General features: G+C 33.3%; 1 protein-coding gene across 5 annotated transcripts in view; it reads right to left on the bottom strand.

Annotated features, from left to right (window-relative positions):
- UBR3 (ubiquitin protein ligase E3 component n-recognin 3) overlaps nt 1-14,028 on the bottom strand; it is a 172,231-nt gene that overhangs the window by 142,104 nt on the left and 16,099 nt on the right. For 4 of the 5 annotated variants that reach the window (XM_081052767.1, XM_081052769.1, XM_081052770.1 and 1 more), the window contains exons 2-3: nt 4,097-4,236; nt 840-998 (exon numbers count right to left, since the gene is read on the bottom strand). In XM_081052767.1, the coding sequence (XP_080908893.1) occupies nt 840-998; nt 4,097-4,236 (299 nt within the window). The remainder of the gene's footprint in view (nt 1-839; nt 999-4,096; nt 4,237-14,028) is intronic. The other variant, XM_081052768.1, reaches the window with a different exon arrangement.

Below are 14,028 nucleotides of genomic sequence, written 5' to 3'. Positions count from 1 at the left end.
CTACACAATTTTTTGGTCTGGGGATTTTATTACTGTTATCTCACTCACTAGACCATAAGCCTTAGAAAGGTAGGAATAGCAATACCTGGTTTACTAATTATATTCTCCTCCCCAATCTCCAGTACCTAGCCCAAGGCCAAACACACTGGATGCATAATAAGTATTTGCTGAAGAAATAAATATATCAGACTGTCTCTAAGTAACACATGGTTAACAACACACATGAAAATTTCACCACTCTAAAGAAACAAAATAAACTTCAATTTTCAAAAACTGCTGTTCAATGAGCCAGCAAAAAGAATGTTGTTTAAAATATTTAAAAAAATATTTTTAAATAATTTGTACATTTATTGTACTAAAATTTTGAGCTAAAGTAAACTAAAAGAATAAAAACTGGTGTTTTACATAACACTACAGGATACCATGTGAAAGCATACTCAATAATTCCAAGTTTTATAACTTAAATTCTACATTATTTTAAAATCCTCAGCCATATAACCACAAAAGGTTACAATACCAAAAATGAAGACATAGAAGTAGTAGTTGTTATTGTTTGAAGAAGGGGAAGTAGAATATAATTATGAATATGTTGCACCAAAAGTTAGGAGACCTGGGTTCTAGTCCCAACTTCAAAAAAGTTAGTTGTAAGGTCTTGAACCAGTCATTTAAGTTTTCTGGGGCTTTCTTAATCTATAAAATAAGAGGTAGCCTTAATAATTTCCACCTTCATCAGTCTATGGAAAAAAAAATCTCTTTACTTTTAAGTTCTAAAATAGTTTCTAAAAATTATAGTAATATAAATAAATTTTAACGTTCTTCTATTCTAACATTTTACTCACCAGAAGTCAGATCTTTGTAGTTTTGTTGGTTTGTCAAAACCTGAGTAAGAACAGACCGCATTGCTCCTCCCATTTTAGTTAGATCTTCTAAAAAGGAAATTTGAGGTTCCAAAAGCTGAAGGACTTTGTTAAGGTCTTTTTCTGATGGTACATCAGCTGCTAAAAAAATAAACAAATATATATATATATATATATACACACACACACACACACAATTAACTTTCTCTAAATATTTTTATAAGAATAACAATATTTTATTCTTTTAAAATTATAGTGACTTAGATGACTGTGTTTCATAATCAAAAAAGTTAATATAAGAACTCTGTTTAGAAAGCAGGTATCCACCCTCTGGTTCCCTTTCCCATTGTATCTGTACACCAGTCTTGGTGGTCGTAAAAGGAGGAAAAGTAATACTGAAGCTGGCCTCACAGTGCTTGTAGTCTGCTATATAGCACGGGGGCTAGTTTCAAACAGGGCTGAAAGAAAAGAAAAAAGGAAAAAAGAAGAAAAAAAAAGAAAGCAGGTATCAACCCAGCAGTCAGCATAGGGTACACATGCTGAGGAATTCAGTCCTCTGAGAAGGCTGGTGCAGAAAAGAGACGATTTAATAAGATATTCAGCATTGAATTTGTGTAAGAAGCATTCAATTTGAGGGGCATGTATTTCCAGATATATAATTATAAGATCATTTCAAACTTAGATAGTATTTAAGAAAGAGTTTAGATAATTCCCTAAAAACATGACAGAATCAAATATATTGAGAGTAGTGTAAAACTATTAGGACAAAATTATGTCAGCTCTAAATTTAAACCTGTGTAGTAAATAACACATCCTCTATCATATTCCAAAAATACAAACTCATGTTAGCTGGAGATCAAAGCAACTAAAATGAAAAATAACCGCTTCATAAACATGAATGTTTTTGCAAAACAATTTTAAAATACCAGGCAACATATGCCTGGTAGAGACAGAGGCAGAAAAAAGAAAACTGGAGAGCAACTGAAAAAGAATATTTAAGAGGAAAATAAAAAGAGATATCCTAGAGAAACTGGGGTCTAAAAAGAAGAAGTGAGTAAAGAGATTTAGCCGTAACTGGTTAAAAGAAGAATGCACGTAAAGGAGTTATTATGAGCCTGTGTGCCCAGGAAAGGGGACATCAATTTCATTCAATATTTATTCATCATCTATTCCATAATAGGCAATGAGAAGCAAAACTAAATAAGGCATAGTTCTTATTCCTAAGGAACTCACACCTAGTTAAAAGGTAATCTGTGAATGAAATTCTAGATAACTCTTGAGTCCTGGGACCCAAACCACAAAACCTTACTTTCTCAGTAGAAAATACTGTATATTACGCATCTTTATATTCTTTCCCAATGACTTAAACAGTGACATAGTAGATATTTAATTAACATTTGTTCTGGTTTCTAAGGGCTCTAACAATAGCTCTGATACTGGTCTGAGGATTGTAGGGTAAAACGAAAAATGGAACTCAAGGCAACTGTAAAAATCACAAGATCTCTGAACTTGCATTACCACAGATTAGATAATTCCAAGTCCTTTCTTTAATTTTAAAGTCTTTTTGTTTTTGCACAGAAGAAATTAATGCTGAGCACAAGTAGCTAGAGAACAAAACTTCATAAATCTAACTTCATGAAGTTTATCTTAAGACAAAAAAGTCCTTCCACTCACTCCTTTATGTTTTCAGATAATGGGTAACAAATAATCAAAGCAATGTATCTATGTCATCTACCTTTTATAACTGCTAAATGTCACCATACGAAAAAATAAATATAATGCTTTTGTACAAATTACTCTGTGATTAAACTAATGGTAAATTTTAAGGTTCCAATAATAAATAATTTTTACCTATTACTTTTCTAAAATGGGACACTTGTAATACAAAATGTAAATTCTCAAAAACTAGTATATGAGAATTCATATAGAAGGGAAGTTCAAAAACCCAGCTGGTCTCAGGTTCCTTCATTCCAAAGAGAACAGTTTGGGACTAAATTAAAAATAATACTTCTTTCTGTATTTTAAGACATGTACTCTGAGAGGAGTAGAAGTACTTAACAAAGAATTGTATACTTTGCTAAAAATGTAGAAATAAGGAAGTGTTTGCTTACAATGAAGATAACATGATAGCTTTATGAATAATAAAGATACTGTATAATATTTCTTCACACTTTAAGGATAGGAGACAGACAGAAGATTAAAATGTGTGCCATAGTTTCAAATTGGGTTTAAGATTATTTACAGTATTAAATATTTTAAAACCTCATAAATCTCACTTCATTAAGCTCATCTTAAGACAAAACTTCATAAATTTAACTTCATGAAGCTCATCTTAAGACATCTTAAGTTAGATTTATGAAGATTTATGAAGTAAGGCAAATGCAAGTCCCTTATATGATAAAAATGCAAGTATCTTTAGAAAGGTAAAAAAAAATCATAAAAAGTTAATAAATTTATTTCATACCACTAGTTGACATCTGTAATCAACAATGTCAGACTGAGAACTTTAATAGATGATATCTAAATCCAAATATTTAACTAAAGTATATTAATCAAGATTGTGAATAAATCTTAAAATGTAAGAAGAATATCTGTAATTTGCATGTTTCTTTTCTCTTTTCAACACTTACGATGCTTACACCCATATATTGTACCAATATTATGAGAGTGAGCCATTTGACCCTCTCCTAAGTTGTTAAAAATGGAAGGGAACACAAATATATAGACCTCTACAAAAAAGGGGCAAGGGGAAGACAGATTAGATAGATAGATAGATAGATAGATAGATAGATAGATAGATAGATAGATAGACAGACAGATGCCAGATAGACAGACAGATAAACAAGTAGATAAGTGAAATAGTAGTTTAATCTCCTAAAAAAAATCTAAGTTAAATTTAAACATTTCCAGGATTTTTTAATTCTGCTCTATCATAATTGCATATAAAGTCACTTTGAACTCTATAAAATGATTATTTCCTCATATGCAAAAGGCCAAGTAAGTTTGACCAAAAACATCTTTGAGCCAAAGAGCACAGAGTATCAAACTGTGTCAACTACAAGTTATCAGATATGAGTTTATGTAGTTAATATTTAGTGTGTTTTTATTTAGTATTTTATAGTCATAAACAAAAAATGTTAAGCAAAAAAAGACATCTGAAAAAACTCACCTCGTTATTAATGCTAAACTTCGTTAATTGGGAACTTAAAAAGAATACTAACAAAGAGTATTAAACATACCTGGTTCATTATAGCCTTCTCTTAAGTACTGAATGAGACAAAAAATAAATCTTGGAAGAACAAATTCAGACATCATCAGTAAGTCTTTGGGGACACAGGGAATATTTGAACTTGATTTAATTTGATGCCTTTTGCAGAACCTGTAATATAAATAAAGGACAAAAATTAACAGTGATGTCTAATCTGCCAAGAATATACTACTTCTAATTACAATATCCATAAACAGCATGTAAGCCAATAACAAAGCCAATATATTCCTTCTTTATGATTTTTAAGGCACAAGTTAAAAGAATATAGTTTTAATAGGCCTTTAAATAAAAAATGGCAGAGGAAGATTGCTTCTGGAAAAAAGACCATACTTAGTTCTGTTCCAGCTAGAATACAAAAAGAAAATCTCAGTATAGGATTTATATTTTTAACTGTAGTTTATTATTTTCAAGTACTACTTTATTACTTCTATCCTATATAAACCATTAACTATAAATTGATAATTTCCCAAGAATCTGCATTCCTTAACTCAACCAGTTCTAACTTATTGCATTAATGGATGTGATATAAATACTTGAAGTTTATTTTAAAAGTTTATACATATATATAAGTATATACATATATATATGTATGTATATACATTCCAGTTTTATTTATACTTATTTTAAAGTATGATTGGTATACTTGAGCAAAAATAAAGTAAACTGGGCCAGCCCGGTGGTTCAGGCAGTTAGAGCTCCATGCTCCTAACTCCGAAGGCTGCTGGTTCGATTCCCACATGGGCCAGTGGGCTCTCAACCATATACAAGGTTGCCAGTTGAATTCCTCAAGTACCGCAAGGGATGGTGGGCTCTGCCCCCTGCAACTAAGATTGATCACAGCACCTTGAGCTGAGCTGCCCCCCCCACCACGATGGCTCAGTTGGTTGGAGCGCAGACTCTCAACACAAGGTTGCCAGTTCAATTCCTCGAGTCCGGCAAGGGATGGTGGGCTGCGCCCCCTGCAACTAAGACTGAAAGGACAACAATTTGACTTGGAAAAAAGTCCTGGAAGTATACACTGTTCCCCAATAAAGTCCTATACCCCTTCCCCAATAAAAGAAATGAACTATTCTATATTCACAATCCAATAATCAAGGTATTTTATTACTAAATACAAAATAACCACACTATACATATAAAATGCTTAGAAATAATCTTATTAAGAAGCGTGTAGAAACTATTTTAGCTGAAAAACATAAAAGACCTGAATAGAGAAAACTACACACCCACATGGAAAAACCAATTTTATTCTTTTTTTAAATGTCAGTTCCACCAAACTTAATGCCATTAGATTTAAATCCCAATGGGACTAATAACAAACTAATTCTGAAGTTCAAATGGAAGAGCACATATGTGAAAAAAATTAGTACAAATTGGGGGAAAAAATGATGACAGTGACCTAGACCTTAACACGTAGCACAAAGCTATTCTAATTTAAAAATCTGGGGCGGCCCGGTGGCTCAGGCGGTTAGAGCTCCATGTTCCTAATTCCAAAGGCTGCCAGTTCGATTCCCACATGGGCCAGTGGGCTCTCAACCCCAAGGGATGGTGGGCTGCGCCGCCTGCAACTAGAAATGGCAACTGGACCTGGAGCTGAGCTGCACCCTCCACAACTAAGACTGAAAGGACAACAACTTGACTTGGAAAAAAGGCCTGGAAGTACACACTGTTCCCCAATAAAGTCCTGTTCCCCTTCCCCAATAAAAATCTTTAAAAAAAAAAAAATCTGTGCTACTGTGGTGGACCACAATGGAGTCTAGACACAGACTATGTAAATTTGTGAATTTAATATAACAAATGTGTCATCTCAATTCAATGTGGTGGGGAGAAGACTTAAATAAACTGCTTAAGATAACTGATAATTTAAATGCAGACAGTAAATATGATTCTTCTTACACCATAGGCAAAATACAGTCCATACAGATTAGAATCAAATGTGAAAAAAGTTATCAGGAAAAAAATAAACTGTTCCCCTACATTATCTCAAGGTATAGAAAGCCTAAGTAAGACTTGAAACCAAAAGCAATAAAAGATAAATATTGAATACATAGATCAAAAGCTTCTATGCAGAAGACAATTACAAACTGGAAAAAAAAACATTTATAATAGTTAAAATAGATAAAATATTAGTATCTGTGACCTATTAACTCTCAAAAATGGATAAGAGAAAGAAAACAAGTCAACAGAAAAATCAGGAAAGGTCATGAACAATTCACAAAAGGAGTACTGAATAGCCAATAAACATGTGAAGGGATGCTCGAGTTCTCTAATAAAACAATGAATCATCAAATCAGCAAACACAATTTTTTTTTATTCATATGATTTAAAACAGAATTGTTTTATAAAATGCTTTTTGTAAATATAACAAAGTATATTATTTCTTTTATTTGAAAAAATTATCAAAGTAATGAATTTCATTAAAGAAATGAGTAACTAGAAAATGACCATTTTGTGATACCTACTGTAATATTTGACCCACGTAATGGAACCAATGGAGAAAGGCTTGAGGGGAAAGTTTCCACTCAGAGATCTGACTGTTGCATCTTTACCAATCTTAGTATGACCTGTAGTCAAAAACTCAGGCTGTGATGCTTGTGAAGCACACAGTCCCACTTATGAAGTGTTCTCAACAAACAAGTTGAACTTGAATGACATCAAACCTCTACAACTAAATTCCATTTATAAAAAGCATAGACAATAAAGGAACACGTTAAATGACATCATGAAAAAGCAAATAGACAAATCATGAATGTAGAAGATTATACAGGACAACTGACTCAGTTTCTACATGTCCATGGCAGGAAGAAATAGGAGGCAGGACCATTGTAGGTTAAAATAGGCCTGAGACCCAATAACCACATGTATTATGTTAATTGATTCTAAAAAAAAAAACCTAGCAAAAGGTATTCTTCAGACAATCAGGAAATCTGATCATGAGGCGGTTACTAGGTCAATAGATAATTTTATTACATGTGATAATGTCACGGTGTTTATGTACAAAAATGTTCATGGATATTTGATGACAGTAAGGAATTATTTTTGTGGGTGTGACAATAGCAACCATTGTGATTTTCACAGAAAAGGGAAATCTTGTCTTTAGATATATCTATATAAATATTTACAGATGAAATGCTATACTGTATGGGATTTGCTTCAAAACACTCTGATCAGTTCAAGGGAAGTACATGGGTGTATACCAAGACCAGCTATGAGTTGTTAATTGTTAAAACTGAGAGATGGACAGACAGCATTTCATTATGTTATGCTCAATAAACAGAATGTGGGCCATATCAAAGCCAATAAAGTACTCCTTTCCGATTTTTTAAGGTACCACGTCAAAAGAATGTAATTTTAATTGGTCTTTGAACAAATGCCACAAAAGGAGTTTTTCCCAATAAAAGATCATACTAGTTGGATTTATTGTGCTCATTGTTTTTATTATGTTTGAAATGTACTTAAAAGCTAAAAATAAAAAAGAAAGGAATTTTATTTTAAAAGATGAATACTGAAGCATGTCAGGGTGAGATAACATAATTTCTGGGATTTGCTTCAAAATACTTCAGCAAAAGGTAGTGGGGCTGGAAGGAACAGGAAAAAAAAAAACTTCAGCAAAGAGAAAAAGGGCAAATGAAGCAAATGTGACAAAAATCTTGATAAATGTTGAGTCCACTGATGGGTATACGGAAGTTCAATGTTCTGTTGTCTTTTCCTTTGTGTATGTTTGAAAATTTCGATAATACAAAAACTTTTTCGTCTTGGACGATTCACTTTAATAATTCATTGTTGGAAAGGATGTTCAGAAACTTTTGTTATACACATGGAAGTATAAACAGATCCAGTTTTTGGTGACATTTTGACAATACCTATTAAAACTTTAAGTGTTCATAACCCTAGATTAGCATTCTTATTTCTAGGAATTTATTATACAAAAATATTCTGAAATTTGCAAGAATAGATCTACAAAGATGTTCACTGTACCACAGTTTGCAATGTAAAAAAGTTAGAAACAACTCATGTCTTCAGTAATAGAATAAAGGTTAACCAAATTACGGTAGGTCCACAAAATACTTTGCATTTGTTTTAAAAAATGAGGTAGATTAACAAGTATTGAAGTAGAATCATATATAAGATTTAAAAAGTGAGAAAAGAATTAGTGGTATATATATTATAATCTCTTTTATAAATAAAATTTTGGAAAAAGAATAGGCAAGAAAATGTTGATATATGTAAGAAGAAAAATATTTAAAGAAATGTGTGTCAAATTTGGTATAAATTAGATCAAATATATGGTGATGGAAGGAGAACTGACTCTGGATGGTGAACACACAATGGGATTTATAGACGATGTAATACAGAATTGTACACCTGAAATCTATGTAAATTTACTAACAATTGTCACCCCAATAAATTTAATTTAAAAAAAAAGATAATAATAAAAAAAAATTTGGTATAAATTAACTGGGAGTAGGATATGGCATATTTTTACTTCTTACATTAATTCTATCTGTAATGTTTGAATTTTATATAACAAACATATCTATAACTTTGTAATCAAAAGGAAAAAAAATTTTACCAAAAATAAATAAGCAATATGTCATTCATTTGGTTTTAGTTCCATAATTTAAAGCATAAATTCTTAACTTCTTTTGCTTCATGGACTCCTTTGAGAATCTAATAAAAGTTATAACTCTTTCTAAGAAAAATACATAAACACACACACACACACACACACACAAACATTCAGAGCATTCACACATGGCTAAAGACTATCTACCTTTAAGACAGAACTTCCAATTGTTAAGTCCAGTAGGTTACAGTAGAGATATGGATTTCTTCACTCCTCAAAGCAGACAGAGGGCAGGGTCTGAATGGCCTCCTCTGTTACCTCAGTGTACCATCCAAGTATCATTTCTACATCTAGTCTATTATGAAAAAGGTTAGTATCTATTGCCCTTTAAGGTCCAAACTTTTATTTAAAGGAAAATATGAATTTAATAACCTCTTCCAGTTGGGGCACACAAAAATCTAAGTAAAAGCAAGGAAACTTTTAAAATACTACCATTTCTATTTTAAAAGACTTTAAAAATTTAAAAAAAAAAAAAAAAAAAAAAAAGACCCTGGCCTATGTGACACGTTGGAGAACCAGTGGTGATCTAAGACAGTTAAAATAAAATGCCTACAAGCATAAGTGTGAAGGAGAGGAAACAGAACAGAAGAATGAGAAAACATACTCGGCACAAAGACTGAAGGATACAGTGATAGGCTTGATGGCTAAAAAGCAGAAAGAGAGAAAGGATTAGATAAAGAAGGCACAGAAAGCCCTCTTAGACACTCTGTGCAGGAAAGAAACTAATTCTAAAGAGCTACTGGGCAGAGTGTAAAGAACAATTTGAACAGTGTCAACTGGCTTCAAGGAGTAAAATTTCAGTCTGGAACTAAGCCCAAAGGACAGCAAGAATGGTCTCAGCAACCTAGGACTGTGCTTCCAGGAGTGTGTCAGACGGTTATGGATTGAACAAATTAAAAGCCAAAAGACTAAAGGACCACGTTCTGTGAGCTATTTTAAATAATGCAGGACTATCCAATATGAATGTAACATACTATAAGATCAACAAACAATATTGGTTTTTGTATTTCAGGCTAAGCATAGTGTTTAAGCTAAACGCATCTTACATAGCAAGTGTTCAATAAAGGCTTCGTGAAACAAAAACTAAACATCAAAAATGATTCAAGGGTAAACAATTAAAGAATAAGCAAGATCCCATTTCATAATCTCAGTTTTTAAAATATGCTTTGAAGAACCACTATCTGCCGGGCAGTTAATACAGGGGACTTGCTCTCATGGAGCTCACTTTCTATTGGGTGGGGAAGGAGGGAGTAGAGTAGAGAGAGAGAGAGAGAAGCAATAAACAAATATGAATAATCACTACAAAAATAATTTGACAGCAAGATTTATAGAATGTATCCATTTGGCTCCTTTAAATTGGGTTTGCCAGGGAAGGCCTTTCTGAAGAAGTGATATTTAGGCTACAGGTCAAATGACAAAACAGAGCTGGACTAGGCAGGCAAAATTCTGTAACAGAGCATACTATTGTCAAGAGGCCTGACAAATGCAACTGCATAGAAACAGATACTAAGGCTCTCCCTCCAAGTGAAGAGGAGGAGAGCTTTCTAGACAATTTGAATGGCTTCAACGAAAAAATGAAGCAGGAAGTAATGTGTTCACATTAGCAGTTCACAGGTCACAGATACTTCCTTCAAGAAACCCAATGGTTTTTAACGATTAAGAAGGTTAAACATTCCTTAGTGGAGCAGGATGTTATGGCAATAAAATGGTCAAATAGAACTATATAAACCGTTGATAAAATAACCTCTCCAAATTTTATTTTACCTCAAGTTTTTGAAATTTTCTATTGAAGTACACTGACAGAAAATTGCCCAACAGATAAAGTATGCAGCTCAGTAAAATATCACAAACAAAACTTAAATAACCAAAAGCAGAATTCCTTGACTCTAAGAGAAAGGGATGGGGGAAAATGGGATAGGAGAGGTGAAGAAAGAAAAGAAAAGGGGCAGGGGATTCTGGAGGTCTGTTTGTACATTAAAGAGATTTAGAAAGGAGAAGAAGAGCAAGCAGAGGCCAACTCAAATAATTCAACCACATGCTTCAAAAATTAGAAAAGTATATGAGATAAACTCCACTAAAAATTATCCTTTGGCATACACATCCCATTCCCAACTTAGCACAAATTACAAACATATACACTATTTTGCATATAACTTAAGGTTAATTTACAGAGCTCCCTGGAGAGTCATCCCAGATGAAAATTCCCTAAGTAATCTGTTCTCTTCATTTTACAGATGGGGAAATCTCAGAAACACTAAATGACAAACCTAACTGATGAAATTGTTTTCAAAAACTCCTGAAGATCACAAAAGACAGATGTTACCGACCTAAACTAATCTACATATTTAATATGACCTCAGTAAAAATATCAATAAGGAATAAACAAGATGGTTCTGAAGTTCCTATGGAAAAGTAAGTATAGCTAAGAAAATTCTGAAAAATAAGAGTAATGAAGGTGAATAGCTTCATCTGATATTAAAACTTGCTTTAAAATTAAAATAATCAAAACAGTGTACCCAGCCTTTAGGAAGCTTACATTCTAGAGGTTAGAGATAGACACTAATGATAAATACAATTAAATAAACTATAGAGTATAATGAGACACACTATAATTAAGATGTCAAAAAATCAAAAGACAGACAAAGAGAGGAATCAAACACACAGCTGGAGAAAAGAAAAGTTGGCAAACAATAGACCCCCTAAAAATTCGATTAGTGGATTTCTCAGCAGAAATCTCTCAAGCCAGGACAATAAAGGAAGAAGGTCAGAAATTCAGTTCCAAATTCCCCAGTATGTGTTCCTGTGCCATTTATCTAGGTATACATCTCTAATATAGCTTGATTAAGATACAGATGCATCTCATATCTAAAATTGTTACCACATTACATGAATAGTTAAAAAATAAAAGTAAACATTTTATTCCCATCTACACAGGTTTAATATTATTTATTGGGCCTAAAGTACTAGGAAAGCAGAAGCAAAATATTTATGAAAACTAAAAGTTCTAAATTCAATACGGTCTGCATATAAGATCAAGAGACTTGAAAGTAAAATTAGAGATGTATATATATTTAAATATTTAGTAAATAAATTATAAATTGAATGCCTGAAAGCAGAAAGAGAACAATGTGGTAATGGTGCATGAAAAGACATATTAACGGACAGACTGGTTATTATGAGTGCAGAAACAGAATCAAATAGATGTGGAATTTATGATAGAGGCAGATTTCAAATCCAGGATGAAAACATGGCTCAATCAGAGAAATGGTGTTGAGATAATCGAGTAACCAGCCAAGATTTAGGGGAGGAGGAATCTCTTCACACCTTGCACCATAATAACAGATAAATAAAACCCACATCAAACTTCTACAAATGAAAAATACTATCAGAATGAAAACTACACCAAAGGGATTAACATATTAGACACTGGAAAGAAAAGATCAGTTTTTACTGACAAAGCAGTAAGAAGGTACTGAAAATAAAGCACAGAGATTGAGAAAATGAACAGAGCCTCAATGAGGTGAGATTAACAAGCAGTTTTGCATTGCATGGGAATCCCAAAAAGGAGAAGAGGGGAGACAGAACAAATATGTAAAGAATGGCTGAAATTTTTCCAAATTTGTTGAAAACCATAAAATCACAGATTCAAGAATTCATCAACCCCTAAGCAGAAAAAAAATTTTGAAGACATACCAATACACAACATAATCAATTTCTTGAAAATCAGTGATAACAAGAAAATCTTCAAATCAACCAAAAGAAAATGACCCATATGTACAGAGTAACAAAGATACAAATGATACCAGACTTTTTATCATTACCAGAAACTATACAAGCCAAAACACAATGGAGAGACACAGTTAAAATATTGGAAGAAAACAAATAATCTGTGAATCCAGAATTCTTCACAGAGAAAAATACCTTTCAAAACTGAGAATTAAACTTTTCAGACAATATCTGAAAGAATTCATTGCCATCATAACCTGCACAACAAGAAAAAGAATGAGAGGCCGGCCCGGTGGCTTAGGCGGTTAGCGCTCCATGCTCCTAACTCCAAAGGCTGCTGGTTCAATTCCCACATGGACCAGTGGGCGCTCAACCACAAGGTTACTGGTTCAACTCGAGTCCTGCAAGGGATGGTGGGCAGCGCCCCCTGCAACTAAGAGTGAACACAGCACCTTGAGCTGAGTTGCCGCTGAGCTCCCTGATGGCTCAGTTGGTTGGAGCGCGTCCTCTCAAATACAAGGTTGCTGGTTCAACTTCCGCAAGGGATGGTGGGCTGCACCCCCTGCAAATAGCAAGGGCAACTGGACCTGGAACTGAGCTGCACCCTCTACAACTAAGACTGAAAGACAACAACTTGAAGCTGAATGGCACCGTCCACAACTAACATTGAAAGGACAACAACTTGACTTGGAAAAAAGGCCTGGAAGTTCACACTGTACCCCAATAAAGTCCTGTTCCCCTTCCCCAATAAAATCTTAAAAAAAAAAAAAAAAAGAAGAAGAAGGTAAAGAATGAGAAAGAATGAAGAAAGACTACAGGAATTATGGGATATCATTCAAAAAAATAATATAAGATTCTGGGAGGGACTCACAAAGGGAGAAGAGAGAGGGAACAAAATTTTACTTTAAAAAATAAAGGCTGAAAACTTCCCAAATTTGGGGAAAGAAATTAACATCCAATCCATGAGGCCCTACAGTTCCTAAACCCAAAAAGGGCAATACGGAGACAAACTATAATTAAGATGTCAGAAGTCAAAGATAAAGAGATAAATCAAAAAAACAGCAAGAGAAAAGCAAATCGTCAAACAATAGAGCTCCCATAAATCTATAAGTGGATTTCTTAGCAGGAATCTCACAAGCCAGGAGAGATGGGATGATCTATTCAAGATATTGACAGAAAAAACTGCCAACCAAGAATACTATGCGTAGCAAAGCTGCCATTCAGAAAAGGAGACATAAAGACTTTCTCAAACAAAAAAAGCTAAAAGAGTTCATCACCACCAGATATGGATTATAAGAAATGCTACCGGAAATTCTTAAAGCTGAAATGAAAGGATGCTAATTAATAATGAAAAACAGAAGTATATAACACTCACCGGTAAAGGTAAATTTATAGATAGTCAACGTCATTCTCTAATATTGCAGAGATGGTACATAAGTCACCTTCAATCCTCATATAAAAGTTTCAAAAAAGAACATATTAAAAATAACTACAGGGGACAGCTGGATGGCTCAGTTAGTTAGAGCACGAGCTCTGAATAACAGGGTTGC

This window comes from Rhinolophus hipposideros, assembly GCF_964194185.1.
Source record: "Rhinolophus hipposideros genome assembly, chromosome: 6".
Classification (NCBI taxonomy): Eukaryota; Metazoa; Chordata; class Mammalia; order Chiroptera; family Rhinolophidae; genus Rhinolophus; species Rhinolophus hipposideros.
Note: the sequence above shows the minus strand (reverse complement) of the source record. Positions and strands in the feature narration are given on the sequence as shown.